The sequence below is a fragment of the Protopterus annectens genome, chromosome 12.part0 (assembly GCF_019279795.1).
Source record: "Protopterus annectens isolate FY-2018-M chromosome 12.part0, PAN1.0, whole genome shotgun sequence".
In the NCBI taxonomy this organism is placed as follows: domain Eukaryota; kingdom Metazoa; phylum Chordata; order Ceratodontiformes; family Protopteridae; genus Protopterus; species Protopterus annectens.
Genome location: NC_056746.1, coordinates 110,007,827 through 110,023,737, shown reverse-complemented (window position 1 = coordinate 110,023,737; position 15,911 = coordinate 110,007,827). Strand labels below are relative to the sequence as shown.

The window sequence follows — 15,911 nt, the reverse complement described above, 5'->3', positions numbered from 1 at the left end:
TTATTGAAGTGTAAGGAAAGTATAAATTATTCAATTATCAAACGATTTTATTGGAATTAAGATTATTTTATTGAGTTAGAGATTTATTTAATTTGTTACTGTAACTGAGTGATTTTTTTTAAGGATACAGGATGGCAACATTTTAGGTTCCGATGAATTTCCAGTTCAGGGAATGAAAGCATTCTGTCATCTTTTAATAAAGGAAAGGATTTTATTATATGGTAGTTTGGAAAGTCATTTGACTGGCTTCTGTGTGGGTTTTCTGTATTTTCAGTCTTCTACCAGAGTTTCAATTTGGAGTTCAGTTGTGTTGCCTCATCTTTTTAAGCCCCAATGAGATTTCTTAGTTCAACAGTTTTGGAATGTTAGAAAAGGACAACCATTGTCAAAGCAGAATATTTTCAAGTTGTTGTTTCATGCTGTTATATTTTGTTTTACCTGTCTTAACAAGGCAGTTTTAGGCAAGGCCAACACTCATTCTGTCCTGTCAGGGCCTTGGAGTCATCTGTGGCTGTTTGGAAGGGTTGGGTTTTAGATGTAGGAATTTGGTCCTCTCTCTCCATTACTACAAAACACTGTAAAGTAAATACTTTCTCTAGATGTAGAAAAGTCTTTGCTAGGACCATTCTCCAGGGGCTCTTGGACCCTCATCTTTCCTCCTCCCAGTCAGTTTTAATGTAGGGTAATCTACCCACTTAGCTAACGCTACTGTAGTAGTGATCTCAATGAAGAACACGTAGCACAGCTGTGTAAATAAATTTACTATAACAGTAGATATCTGAATGATCACTGCTGCAGTAGCCACTCTCCCCCTTATATCCCGTTTTTATATTATTTTGTTGCAGCATTGTCTTTATCGGGGCTTTAGCCTTCCTCCTTCTGTCTGTTGGCATAAAATCTCTGAATGGCTTGGTGCCTGCTTTTTTTAGTCAGTTTAGCTTGAGTTGACTAATGGTTTGGGCATGTGGAAGATGCAGCTGTTGTATCCTTATTGGGATGTAACGCATATAGCTAACACTGCTGCATGAACATCTACTGTTGCAGTTTGTTACACAACCGTACCCTCTCTCTTACCTGCTGTCTTTGGGGATTTTATCCATTTCTTTACAGTAGAAGTTCATTTTTTTTCATTAATGTTCAGAAACTGACAGTTTTGCTGTATTCCTCAGTCATTATACTGGAATCTTTCAGCACTGTAGCTTATGACCTTGATTGATTTTGTGATCCAAATCTGAAAGAGGAACTGGCCTTTGAATTGGCTTTGTCCTAAGTTTATTCGGCATGGACTGGGAAACAGGTATTGAGGGAAATTCTACTACTGGTATACCTCATTTATTGCACTGACCTAGGTTTTACTTTGTTGTCTTATAGATGCTGGTTGGTATTAGACAGCTGTCAGTTTGTCATTTGTCCAAAATCCTGTTTTGCACTTCATATTTCATCAGTTAGTTCCATTTTGTAATGTAGTGTGAGGACTGCTGTGCAAGAAAAGTTTAAACGGAATCTCATTAGCAGGGATTAATGAGGCAGTGACTGGCTACTAGCAGTCCAGCTTTCGATTTGCAACAGTACTAGACCTACATGCTGTCAGACGGTATATTTTGGACTTTTAACTGTGAGACTCTCTGAAGGACGGATGGAGTACTGTGCTGTTTGCTTAATATTTTTTTTAGTTTGCTTGTATCAGTCGTAGATTTTTACATTTGGATGATTTTGTGTTCATAGGTGTATAGTAGGCTAGTGACCACTAGGGCCCTTAAAAGCCTAGCCATGCAACCCAGATGTGACTCACAAAATTTGATTTATATAGTGATTTACTGACTGCTTCTGTCTATCAGAGTCATAGGCACCAGTCCAGGGGTGCATTATAGACTGCCATTTTATAGTTTATGCTGTTAATATTTTTTCCCTTTTTCAGTCTTAAGGAAATTTTAAATTTCAGTTTAGCTGTGTAATAATGTGGCCCATGCATACTTTGCCCCCCTTATGAGATCTCTTGATATGGTGGGTAATGAAACGTTTTGCATATACGATTCCTTTGCTGAATGTAGTACTATTGTGTAACTTAATGTTGCATTTGATGATCATTAGTTTTGCAGTACAGGTTCTTCCATTCAGCTCTCTCTCTCAGCTCCACACCTCCCACCACGGGGAAGAGTTCCTAGAGACTGGAGATGGTTGGTCTGTCATCAGGTTTTGGTAGTGCTGTACAAGCCTTTAATCTTGCAGGCCAAGATACTGGTCTCCTTATGTCTAGTACACAGAGGTTTTGTCAGTATTGAGTAATTGGATAAAATAAATACCTACATCACATATGTTTCTGAGCAGTTGGATTTTTGTGCACAAACATGGGTGAACGTAGTAAGGTAATTTTGGATTGTGCCGTCCAAAGGTCAGTGGTAGGAAATGTCCATAATGAAGTCACACTGTCACTTTTCATCAGAAGAGAACAGAGTTTAGTTGAGTGGCTGTTCCTTTTAAGCCTTGTGTCAGATCAATGCCTCTGGTGGAGCTCATTTCACTTGGGACATCTCCTAAAGCCATAGACTTCAGACTGGAAGGGCAGACTTTTGCTTGCAGTTGTTTCCCAAGGAGAGGGAATTACGTTACAAGCAGTGATCCCTCTACTCAAACATCTGCTTGTAGCTGTACTTTCCTTGAGGAAGTGATCATCAATACCTCCCTTCTTACTGTCCTATGTTTGTAAACCTAGCCCTTCCAGTGGCTGCTGTTGGATTTCATCTCAGTTGGGTAAGTGTATAAATATTTTTTGTAGTACCATCACCATGTTACATTTACCACTGTATGTATTATTTTCAAAGTGAGGAATTGTAATATGCACATACAGGTGCAGTACACACTCAAATAGCTGGTACGGTGGGATTCACTTGTGTGTTTAGAATGTAGATTGCTAAGGATTAGTAGCGATGCTGTCAGTATGTAGTTTTGTCTTTGTGTTTTGCTGCAATATGTCATGGGGCTTGTATTTATGGGGCAGTGCCTTCATTTGCTATTCAAATTCCTTTTTTCCAAAAACCCTCTCCAAGCAAGATCCTCCCCTATATTCCACCCAGTAAGAGGGAGGCTGCAGCTTTAGAAATTTGAAAGCTGCTCTCAAAAAGTCATCCAATGTTTCCCCCTAGATCAGCTCGGATCAGGCATCTACTCCAGGTTCTCTTTAGTGCCCAAAAAGACAGGGGACCTCAGGCTCATTCTGGACCTTACAATCCTCAACAAATTGGTTGCCGATTCAAAGTTTCGAATGGTCATGATTCAGTCCATTCTGCCCTTCCTGTAAAAGGATGACTGGATGTGCTGTGTAGACCTTTAGGATGTGTACTATCACATCAAGATGAACAGAGACTCCAGCAGATTCCTCTGCTTCCATCTGGGAGCCAGTCACTACCAGATGTTCTTCGTGTTTCACTGTTGCAGTCATCACATTTAGGTTACCCCCTGTCAGGGTAGCCCTCAGTCGGCCCGAATACCAGAGGCTTGGTAATTCTTCGGTTGCTGTCACTTCAGGACTGACGTCAGGTCGTCAGTAGTATAAAGTAAGGCAGCCGATGCCATTACATCAGTCTTTCTTGCAGAGGAGCAAGAAGCAGTTCGCATGAATGCCGGTCGGCTGCTACCTGAGTTTCGTTTTCCAAATTGAAGCTGAAGTCTTCTAAAGTTAAGTACCCTGTTGGGGATCCTTTTTTATTACTTTAACTGATGTTAGAAAAAGTTAACAGTTGTCTCGCCTGTGGAAAGCAAATACCACACTGAGACTTTCATTCTTACTGCATCACTTGCTTAGGCCCAGACCATGACGTACCCCGCTGTTTCTTTTGTGCTTTGTTCAACACCAGAGCTATATGTCATCGGGCCCTTATTGTAGCTAGATGTTTTCGCTCAGTCCTTGATTTCTGATATGGCTTTGGTAAGCCATCCGACATTAGATCTGAAAAAAGTAAGGGTAAAGACAGCGACAGACTGCACAGGTCCAAACCTAACGACGTTTCCGTTAAGCTAGTCAGTTCTCCAGTCCTCAGTGAGGCGCTTTCGCAGCCCCTGATGCCTGCATCTGTGGATTTGCAGGCCGCTACCGAGACCCTTTCAGAGTCCAGTATGTCGCAAAACACTTCGACTAAGGATCCTGCGGTTGTCTCTACTTTGGGTCCGGAGCTGCTGAGCAGGCACCAGCTTCCAAGGAAGTACTTCGCACTACCGATTCTCAACACAAACCAATGACTTTCACGTCATGTGTTTCGAAAATTACAGAGTTTCTAAGGCCTAGGGTACGAACCATACCCAAGAAACCAGCGACCCCATCAGGCATCTGCTTCCTTGTCTCAGTCTCAAATGCTTAAAATGGTGAAAGACCGTATAATGTTGATTAGGGGAAGCCAAACTACCCCTTCCAGAAGAAAGATTTGTCCCCAGTAGTCTTATCTGAACAGGAGTCCGACTCCGATGCCTCTGAATATGAAGACATGCAACCCCTTTCTGCTTATGAGGATTCTGATGCAGAGGAATCTATTCCTTTAGCCTCTCCACCCGAAGATTTTCCTTTGGGGAATCCCTTCATACTTTAAGGGAGCATTTCCAGTGGGAATGTCAGGACTACCCTCAGTCTAAAAAGAGACTCTGGGAATTTTTAGATCTTCCACAGCACAGATCCCTGGCCATTCCTTCTGTCCTGGATGTAGTAGATGATGTTTTCATGGAATCTAGTTTAACTTCTGACAACCCTTCCTCCTCAGAAACCTGACGGATATTAAAGTCCCTGACTCTCTCAAATTGTTTTTCAAAAAAATATCAACTTTTCCTGCTTGTGCAGAAAATGGAGTTGCAAGACTTAATGCATTCTGCAAGTCAAGTAACTAAGCACACCTTACATTGTGGTGTTGCCCTAGAACCATCTTGCAGGGCAGCAGTCACCGGTTCTGTCCTTAGAAGGCATGCTTGGCTTATGGGATAGCCCTTGCCAGACCATGTAAAATCATAACTATTTGATGCACCCTTGTACAAAGACAACTTGGCACCAAGGCAGAGGAGTTCTTAAAAAAAGATGGAAGAGAAAGCTAAATCTGTTCAGACAGTTAAGGGTTTCCTGCAGGTCCAGCCACCCAGGTTCAGTAGGCATTGCCCCTCCAAACATTGGTCCTTTCCTGCCCCCTCCAAGTCAGTTCAGCCCAGACCCCGGGGAAGCAGAACTCCCAGACAGCCACAGGGAATGCAGAGATCAAAGCAGTGGAGTACCTCCATTTCTAAACCACGGAGTGTAAAGGCGCCCCCCCCCCCCCATGGTAAGAACTCACAATGACACTCTGCTTCCACCCCTCCCTCTCCCCACCTGCACTTGCCCCAGGGAGGAAAACTCTTTCCACCTAAGCAGCTGAGCCACCATTACCAACGACCGCTGGGTCCTCAACATAGTGTCCCAGGGATACGGATTTTCTTTCCACACACTACCATCCCTGAAAGGGTTCCTAGATCTAACTCCAAACCAGTGGGCAGAGGCCAGAAAGCAAGTCCTTTCCCTGCTCTCCATGAGGGCATTAGAACAGATAGGCCAAGGTTTCTACTCCAGGCTCTTCCTGGTACCCAGAAAAGAGGGCACCTGGTTGCCCCATCCTTGATTTATCCATTCTAAACACCTTCCTGGTGATACCAAAATTCAAGATGCTCACCCTTCAGCAACTACTACATATGCTGTCCAAGGATGACTGGCTAGCCACCCTAGATTTAAGAGGTCTACCTACGCATCCCAATTAGGGAATCATGCAGGAAGTTTCTACATTTCAGGGCAGGATCTCTGCACTTTCAGTTCTCTGCGTTTTCCTTTGGCTTATCTACTGCTCCCAGAGTTTTCACAAATTGCCTGGTCATGACCTAGGCAAAGAATACAGTACAAATGAAAATCCTTATGAGATATTTGCTTCCTACAAGTAATACAATTATTAACTTTTACTGACATCGGTAAGGAGCAAGAAAAAGTTTCCCCAATGGGGCACTTAGCTTTTAGTTGAAGACTTTGGATCTGAAACTCGAAAACGAAAATTTCAGGAGTCTGCCGACCGGCACTTGCAAACTGCTTCTGCTTCAGGCACCGCACGGCAAGAAAGACTGATGTAATGGCATCGGCTGTATGTTTTATACCCCCTGACGTTATGGAAGAAGGGACAGCAACCAACGCAGGATCCAAGACTTTGTTAATCAGGCCGACTGAGGGCAACCTGCCAGCAGATTACCCAAATGTAATGACTGCAACAGTGAATACACTCGAACATCTGCGTTTATGGTAAGTGTACACAACTGTGCTTTATCTGCGCTTCCCTTTGGCTTATCTACTGCTCCCAGAGTTTTCACAAAATGCCTGGCTCCCGCCATTGCTTTTTGCAGACAAAGAAATATTCAAATTTACCCATACTTAGACTGCCAAATTCAGGCAGACAGCCAGGAAAAGCTGCTCAAGCACCTGGCCTTTGTAAAGGACCTACTGACCTCCCCAGGGTACAATATCCGCGAAAAGAAATCCAAGCTAGTAACCACCCAAAAAATTATATTCCTGGGAGCAAGCCTGGACACAGCATCCCAGATTGCATTCCTTAACCAGAAAAGAAAACTTACCTGGCAGCCTATTTCTCTCAACTAAGCCACCATACCCCAGTTATTTAGAAAGGAAATCCTGCAAGCTCTGGGGTTCATGGCATCTTGCATTCTACTTATTCCATATGCCAGACTGCATATGAGGAAACTACAATGGTACCTAAAAAGCCTTTGGTGTCAACACACTCAAGACCTGGAAACTCTTATACCAATGATACCTTGTCTAAGGAAAGATTTCCTTTGGTGGGTAGCAGCATGCTACCACAACAAGGGACTAACCTTCTCACCACCCCTTGCCACCCAGACCCTCAGCACAGACGCACCAGACTATGCCTGTGGGGCACACCTGAATAGCAGGTGCATACAGGGCCAATGGAGCCTATATCAAATACATCTGCATATCAGCCAAAAAGAGATGTTAGCTGTCCAGCACACATTGACAGCTTTCAGACCCCTTCTCTCCCCAAGGACTCTACTGATCAAAACAAACACCACAGTGATGTGGTATATCAACAAGCAGGGAGGCACTCACTCCTACCCGCTATGCAGGTTCGCCATTACCATTTGGCAAACAGCCTCAGCCATGCAACTACACCTGTTAGCACAATTCCTGCCAGGCTCTCTAAACTCTCTGGCAGACAACTTAAGCAGAAATCTTCTGGACCCACATGAGTGGCAGCTAAACCAAAGAACCTTCACCCTTATAACTCAGAAATGGGGCACCCTGAAGGGTAGACCTATTTGCTTCCCATTCCAACCATCAGTTCAGCGAGTTCTGCACCAAGGAGTCTCACTGCAGGGCCTGAAAAGTGAATGCTCTATCCTTCCAGTGGGTCATCCTCTCGGTCTATGCGTTTCCCCCACTACCTTTCATTACCAGGGTACTGCTCAAAATAAAAGAGGAAAAACCAAGGGCAGTCCTGATTACCCCAGACTGGCCTCGCCAACTCTGGTACCCCCTGCTGCACAGCCTGTTCTCTGCCACCATGGCATCTCCCTCAGATCCCAACACTCCTGACCCAGAGGGAAGGAGAATTCATGCATCCCCAATTGCAGACACTCACTTTGGCAGCCTGGCTTATTCTCTGACCACTGTACAAGCTGCCAATCTCAGTAAACAGATTCTAGATGTTATACATGAGAGCAGACGCCCTCTCTTTAGTAAGTCTTATGTTGACGAATGGAAAAGGTTCTGCACCTGGATCCAGGCTAAGGGAGCCAATACGGCACAGCCCTCCCTACCTCTCATCCTACATTACCTAGCTGACATACTAAACACAATTAAAAGCAGAAGCGGACTGAGCAAGCGTCACTTAAAATAAACTTTAATAACTTTAATAACTGTAAAGCGCTTTTCGTTTGTGTGTCATACACAAACTTCTTCAGACAAATTACTGACATCCTTTTATACAGCAGCTGTTTTCTCTATTAAAGTTAGCATGGTTAGCATACTAATCAAGCTTTAAAGGAATACTGACCCTGAACCATCAACAGTACAATTCCAAGCCATAGTATGTCCTGTTAACATCATGCTATTGATGCACTAAGTGTATAAATGAAAATAAAAAAAGTAAAAACATTTTTTTTTTATTTTTTATTCTCACATTTTTACACTTTTTTTATTTTTATTTATACACTTTTATTGCATCAATAGTATGATGTTAACAGGACATACTTTGGTTTGGATTTTGTACTGTTGATGGTTCAGGGTCAGTATTCCTTTAAAGCTTGATTAGTATGCTAATAATGCTAACTTTAATAGAGGAAACAGCTGCTGTATGAAAGATGATGTTGTAAGTAATTTATTGTCTGAAGAAGTTTGTGCATTACACACAAACGAAAAGCGCTTTACAGTTATTAAAGTTATTAAGGTTTTGTTTTAAGTGACGCTTGCTCAGTCCGCTTCTGCTTTTAATTGCGTTTAGTCTGTTGGTTTACCTAGCTGACATACTACACAGTGGTCTGTCCTTTTCCTCTATTAAAATTAATGCCTCTGCTATATCTGCTCATTTCTGCACTGAGCAACCCCTTTTCTCACACCCTCTCATCAAACAGTTCCTCAGAGGGGCTAGCAACTTGAGGCCACTCAGAAGAGCACCTTCCCTTGCTTGGGACCTAAACTTTGTGCTAGAGAAACTCACCCTGTCCCCCTTTGAACCAGCAACTTCAGCAGATTTAAAGTTTCTCTCATGGAAGACATCCTTGCTTCTGGCCATCACTTCAGCAAGAAGAGTATCCAAGCTACAAGCACTAATGGCTGTAGAGCCCTTCATCATTTTCCATGCTGACTGGATCTCCCTCAGGACTAATCCATCCTTCATGCCAAAAGTGGTGTCCAGTGTGGCTCTCAACCAATCCATTCATTTGCCCACCTTATTCCCTAACCCACAAAACAAGGGGGAAAGAATACTGCACTCTCCAGATGTGCACAGACAGCTCAGATTCTATCTAGACAAGACCAAATCATTCAGAAAGACTGATCAGTTGTCAGCTTTGCTGCAGGAGCAGAGGGCAAAGCCATATCCAAACAAGCCATTTCCAAATGAATAGCACACTGCATCCATTTCTGCTACAAGCAACACGGAAAACCTCCCCCAAAGGGGGTCAGAACTCACTCTACCAAAGCAACCTCCACCTCTACAGCTTTCCTCAGAGGTTTCCCCACCAAGGACATCCTGGAGGCTGCAGCATGGACATCTGTTCATTCCTTCACCAAGCATTACCACCTGCCTGTCTTCTCCAAATCCAGGGTAGGTTTTGCCACTGCAGTCTTGCAGGGCATCCTAGCCAGCCCTCAGTCTTCTTGATTGCCACCACCATTTTCCTCAGCTTTGGGAATTAACCAAAATGTGATGACTGCAACAGTGAAACATAAAGAACATAATACAGTTGTGTACACTTACCATAAATGTAGATGTTTTAGTGTATTCACTGTTGCAGTCCTGGTTTCCCTCCATCTCCATTTTTCTGTCTGACTCTCTTATTACAAGGAACTTTTTGGTATTTACTTTCTACTGGTGGGGTTCTTCCACCATGTCCTGACCCCCACTTGGAGGGGCTTCTGACAGGGCAAGAAAAACTGATGTAATGGTTTCGGCTGCCTTACTTTTTACTACTGACGATCTGGGCATCTCCATCAATCTAAAGCCTCAACTCCAACTGGGACAAATCAGACTTCATCAGTGCCTGCCTGGACACCATTCTTATGTGCTTCTACCTCCAGACAGAACTTCTGCCTTGAGGTCTCATGTCTAACAAATCTTGGATATTCCTTCTCCTCCAGCAAGCCTTGTAAGGGTCTCTGGCTTTATGGTGGCCACTATTACCCTGGTTCCGGTAACATGCATTTATGTGAGAGTGCTTCAGTGGACTGTGGCAGTCCAGTGGTCCCTTCTTCACTATCCATTGAATTACCTGATCAAAATCTCCCGAGCATGCAAACAGTCTTGTCTGGTGGCTCCAATTGGAGGATCTCCTTCAAGACTGCCCATTCATCCTTCCCCCACTCAAGGCCACTGTGACTGCAGATGCATTTCATTTCAGGTGTGTGGCAATACCTGGGACAAAAAGTCCAAGTACGTGGTCCCCTCTGAAGACTAATTTTCATATAAATGTCCTGGAGATGACAGTGGTGGTGATTGCGTTGCAAGCCTTCCATTCCTTTCTTCGCACGGGAACTATTGCAGTTCAGACGGACAACATGTCAATGTTCTGGTACATCAACAAACAGGAAGGAACCAAGTCTTACCCCTTGTGTCGAGAGGCCATGAGGCTGCGGCAGTGGGCGATCTCTTCCAACTGCTTTCTCATAGCAATGCACATTCTGGGGAAGTCCGACATCCTGGCGGACAGGCTCATCAGGGCCATTCTGATGCCTCATGAGTCTCCGAAACCTTCAGTGGCAGATATGATCTTCCAGAGATGGGGTCAGCCTTGCTGCAATCTCCATGTCTCCTTCCAACAAGTGCAGAGTTTTTTGTTTTCCCTGATTCCTCTTCAGGAGCAGTCATTGAGAGAGACTCTAGTCCCTGCTTGGCCCTCCTGTCTATTTTTATGCCTGTCCTCCTTTCATCTTCTCCTTGTTCCTAGGTTTCTTCAAAAAGCTCAGAGGTTGAAGTGCCAAGTTATCCTCATTGCTTTGATTTGGCCTCGACAAGTTTGGTTTCCCTTCCTTTGGTGTCACCTGATTTGTCCATCGTGGACTCTGGATCCCTGTCCAGATCATTTGTCACACTCTCTGGGACATCCCCATCCGCATCTTTTGAACTTGAAACTAACTGCTTGGTCAGTTCCAGTGATGGCTAGAACTCCCAGGCTTTCTTCCCCACTTAGAAAATTTTTGATTACAGCACATAAACTGTCCATGACAAAATTATAGAATAACAAGTGGAAGAAGTTCTCCATTTGAGCTCATCAGAACAATCTGGACCCCTTTACAGCTTTTATTCCTGCAGTTTTAGATTTCTTGTTTTTTATTTTTCGTAACTGAGCTAATTTCTGTATGGTGAAAGTGCAGCTGGTGTCCATTTCCACTTTTCAGACTGGGAAAAATTCTTTCTCTCTGGCCTCATCTAATTTGTGCAAGACCTTTTTATAGGTACCTTTCTCCTTCGCCATCCTATCAAGGATCCTGTTGCTCCTTGGGACCTCACCTTGATTTTACAAGCTGTAGTCTCGCCTCCCTTTGAGCCTTCAGCTAAGGTTGATTTAAAGTTTTTGACCTGGAAGACCGTTTTCTTAGTGGCCATTACCTTAGCCAAAAGAGTGTCTGAATTACAGGCTTTATTTTGTAAGCCTTAATGTTTAGTTTTTCACACGGACAGAGTTACTTTGCATACTCTCCCTTCCTTTCTGTCCAAGGTCGCTTCTGAGACTAACTTAAACAAAGTTCTTTATCTGCCTATCTTCTTTCCTAATTTCCAAAACAAAGGAGAGAGTACCAACTTCATATGCAGAACGTACACAGACAGCTTTGCTTCTATTTGCATAGGATTAAACTTTTCAGAAAATCTGATCAGCTTTTCGTTTCCTTTTGTAAGACCCAGCTGGGAAAACCAGTTTCCAAGGTGATCCTGGCTAACTGGATTACTAGTTGCATTGCACTTGCTTACTTCACAAAGGGCATCCCCTTACCGTGTCATGTTCAGGCTCATTGTACTAGGTCGGTTTCCATCACCTCATTGTTCTGGTCTGTACTCCCCGTTGATGACATTTGTGCAGCCACTACCTGGGCAAACCACCATATTTTTATATCTCATTACAAATTAGACATTATTTCTATTAACAGAGCCTTTTTGGTTCTGCTGTTCTTCAGAATATCCTTCCATGAGTGCCTCCCAAGTTATTCTATAGCTGGCGTTCTGTCCCACAGGTTGAAGAGCACATGAAGGCAACATAATCAGATAAAGAACTTATGTACTCACCGTAACGTTCTGAGTTTGTTGCCTGTTATTTGCTCTTCAATCTTCCCTCCCTCCATCCCCCTAACTTTTGAAGGACCTAGTGGAGATATATAGACAAATACTTAACTGTTTGAGCTCCTGAAGTATTCATTTTTCACTCTTATTCCTTGGGTGATTTATTTGTAGTTGTATGATAAGATGATACATAGTTATGCAGCAAACTCAATCTGAGGGATTTGGAGGAGCGGCGCATTATGGGTAGGGGAGATGCTCACATTTCTGATCCTGGAGCATTAGTATGAGTCAGAGTCTGATCCAAACCCACAAGTTGAAGGGCAAATGAGAGAACTCAGATGGATTGCTATGGTGAGTACATAACTTTTTTTTTTTTTTTTTTTTTTACCTTGCCTTTCTGGACCCATCTAAATACTTTGCAGGAGAATCCTAATGTGGTTGAGTAGCTATCTAAATATCTCCTGTTCTACACAACAGACTTGTGTGCACAACTTGCATGCCATTGTGGATTTAGTTACCTAGTCCAGTAACCCCATTGCAGGAAGTTTATCTTGTGTATAATCTGAATAAACAGCAGCATGAGGAGAAAGTTGCATATATGTGATGATTTTGGAAGTATTGTATTTGAAGCACAGGCTAATCATTCAGTGTTGTATCAATTGTTATATATTTTCTTATGCTCTGTTTTTTAATCATTAGGAGGCTGAGAAAGGTGTTAAATTCCTAACCTTTCCACCAGTGTTGCACCTTCAGCTTATGAGGTTTATGTATGACCCACAGACCGATCAAAACATAAAGATAAATGACAGGTAACTTGATTAAATTCTGTCTTATTCTGTTTTGCACAATGCTTTTAGTGACTCATTTAATGTTTCTGTTTGGAGTACAAACTCAGTGCATTCAACTTCTGCTGCTTTTGCCTTAGGCTTTCAGAGTTGGGTTACACTCCACTGCCTTGATATGCAAATCCAGGTCCTGGCTGTAATCACAAGACACAGTGCTCCTGAATTCATACTGCAGTCTTGCAAGCTCTGCAAAAAAGCCTGCACACAGAAGAAGTGGTTTCTTGTAAAAGACTTGATTTTTGCAGTTGCAGCATTTTCCTAATGCTGCTGAACTTGAGACCAGATGGCTAATCTTACATCATGTTCATTTAAGCTTCATTGTTGTAGTCTGTCGACTCTCACCTTTTCTGCACTTAGTGAAGGACTTCAGATGTCTGTTACGATATAATGTAACAAGCTCACTCTGTGGGAAGTTCTGTCTTTACAAGGAGTAAAGTAACATTTTTACCATGTATTATGCAGATAACCAGTTTTCTCAACTCATAACTGAACATGTAGGGATTAATGCATCCTCAGTGAATTGTACATCCTTGACTGGTTCAGCATTAACTCCTTGCTTGAGATTTCATTCATAAACAGTGGGCTGTCCAGTGAGATTTGTCACATCTCCTGTTTTCTTTGCCAAGACACATAGCTTGTCTTCCTATGATTACCTGCAATGATCCTTTCTAAGAGTGTGGGGTCACAACTGTGGTGCAAACCTGATGCCACTGACTGGTCAGCAGTTACAGAGAGCAGTTTCAGTGTAGCACTTTCACCTTTTGACTGTCTACTGCTGCTGCTCCAGTTGATCAGAAATTAAGCATGATGTCAGCATGTTAAAGCTACTGCAAGACCAGTATTGTCCTAAACTTAAGAATAGATTACTCTCAGCTTTAGGCCTGCAGAGCAAACCGTGAAGATGGCTTAGAATACAGTTGCAGGGGCCGCATGCTGACCATGACCAGTAATACCATCTTTTTTTTCTTTTGGAATTTGGTATTGCAGGTTGGCGCACTTGTTCACCCACAGCCTGTACTTCTCATATTTTGTACTTGTAATGCTACCAGTTTGCTTTCTTCAGGGTTCTGTAGGTAGTTTTTTTTTCTTAAGTACTTTACTAGGCTGCAACAAAGACAAACCAATACTGGATGAAGTGTCTCTTAAGAAAAGTCCTATTTGTATCCAAAAACACAAAAGAGGCACACCACGATGATTCTTCAGGCTTTAATAGAGAATTAAAAACATCAAACGAACAGCTGTAGGAAGGAGTAAGCGCTTTCACGTTTTAACAACGCTTCTTCAGACTTAAAATACATCTAAAAAAATGTGTTCTTATATACTCATAGTTAATTGAATAATTAAAGCAATTAGAATAATTAAAACTCCATCACAGTCATCCCTTGTTAAAGGTGTATTGCTATCTTAGTAGCTTATATAAAAGACTATATCTTGTGATTGTATATATAGTAAATGCAATATTCTTATATATTATACAAGACATATCTACTAAAATTAAGAATAGAACAATTTAAAATGATAATAATTAGCAGTACTAATATGAAGTAACCTACAACTTATAAGAACAAGCTAAAAAATGGCGTCACATGTTTAACACTATCATACGTGGCATAGCTAAATTAATAACTAGAATAGTGTATGAAGATAATAACAAAATTATTGTACACACACACACATATATATATATATATATATATATATATATATATATATATATATATATGTGTGAAAAATATATATATATATAAAACGTGTATTTTCATACATACTTACAGTAAATGTTTGGCTAAGTATACATGTACAGAAATAGTGTATACAAGTTATATTAACTTGTTTACTGTACATGTATGGATATTAATGACTATAGGGTCTCCCTTTTAGAAAAAGTTTAAGTGATATTTTATCATTGAGGCCATGGCCTCTACGTGCTTGTAGCCTTAATATCCATATATTTTCTTTTTTCTTCAGTGAAGTTCTTTATATCACCAAGTCTATCTGTTTTATTGACTAGCTCAAGTACTTGAAACGTGAATTTGTGTTTAGATCCTAGATTCAATACATGTCTGGCTAAAGCATTCCTATCATCCTCTCTATTTATGGCATATATATGCTCATACACTATTCTAGTTATTAATTTAGCTATGCCACGTATGATAGTGTTAAACATGTGACACCATTTTTTAGCTTGTTCTTATAAGTTGTAGGTTACTTTATATTAGTACTGCTAATTATTATCATTTTAAATTGTTCTATTCTTAATTTTAGTAGATATGTCTTGTATAATATATAAGTATATTGCATTTACTATATATACAGTCACAAGATATAGTCTTTTATATAAGCTACTAAGATAGCAATACACCTTTAACAAGGGATGACTGTGATAGTTTTAATTATTCTAATTGCTTTAATTATTCAATTAACTATGAGTATATAAGAACACATTTTTTTAGATGTATTTTAAGTCTGAAGAAGCGTTGTTAAAACGTGAAAGCGCTTACTCCTTCCTACAGCTGTTCGTTTGATGTTTTTAATTCTCTATTAAAGCCTGAAGAATCATCGTGGTGTGCCTCTTTTGTGTTTTTGGATACTTTACTAGGCTAATGATCCGTGCAGATCTTAACAAGCTAAGTCTTGTATTCAATGGTAATTTACTAGTCCTTATATTTGCAGCACAATTATCCAAGCAAACGAGATTGAGGTCGTTCGAGTGGGTGTTTGATATCATTGGGCTACCACATTTTTTCAGGCTCTATATGTAAGGCAGAGGTCACCTACCAGTAGCATGTATAACACTGAGAAAAGAAGCAAGGCTTTGGAGTCTGTCTGCTTCGTTTTTATGATTGCGTAAAAGTTCAAGTTGTGCTGGGTCCTGTAGACAGGCACATATGCATATCAGAGAGATGTTTGTAGTTGTCAGTGCTTTGAAGGCCTTGAATCATCTTTGATGTCCTCCTATTCACATCTTGCAGTATTCTGTACAATGGTTTTCTCCTCTTGCCTCCTTAACATCCGGGGGGATACAGAAGATTTCAATCGCTGTATGGTGCTT

General features: G+C 41.5%; 1 protein-coding gene across 1 annotated transcript in view; it reads left to right on the top strand.

Annotated features, from left to right (window-relative positions):
- USP7 (ubiquitin specific peptidase 7) overlaps nt 1-15,911 on the top strand; it is a 3,814,244-nt gene that overhangs the window by 1,495,945 nt on the left and 2,302,388 nt on the right. Inside the window, 1 exon segment of the mRNA XM_044088895.1 lies at nt 12,714-12,823. Coding sequence (XP_043944830.1) covers nt 12,714-12,823 — 110 coding nt within the window.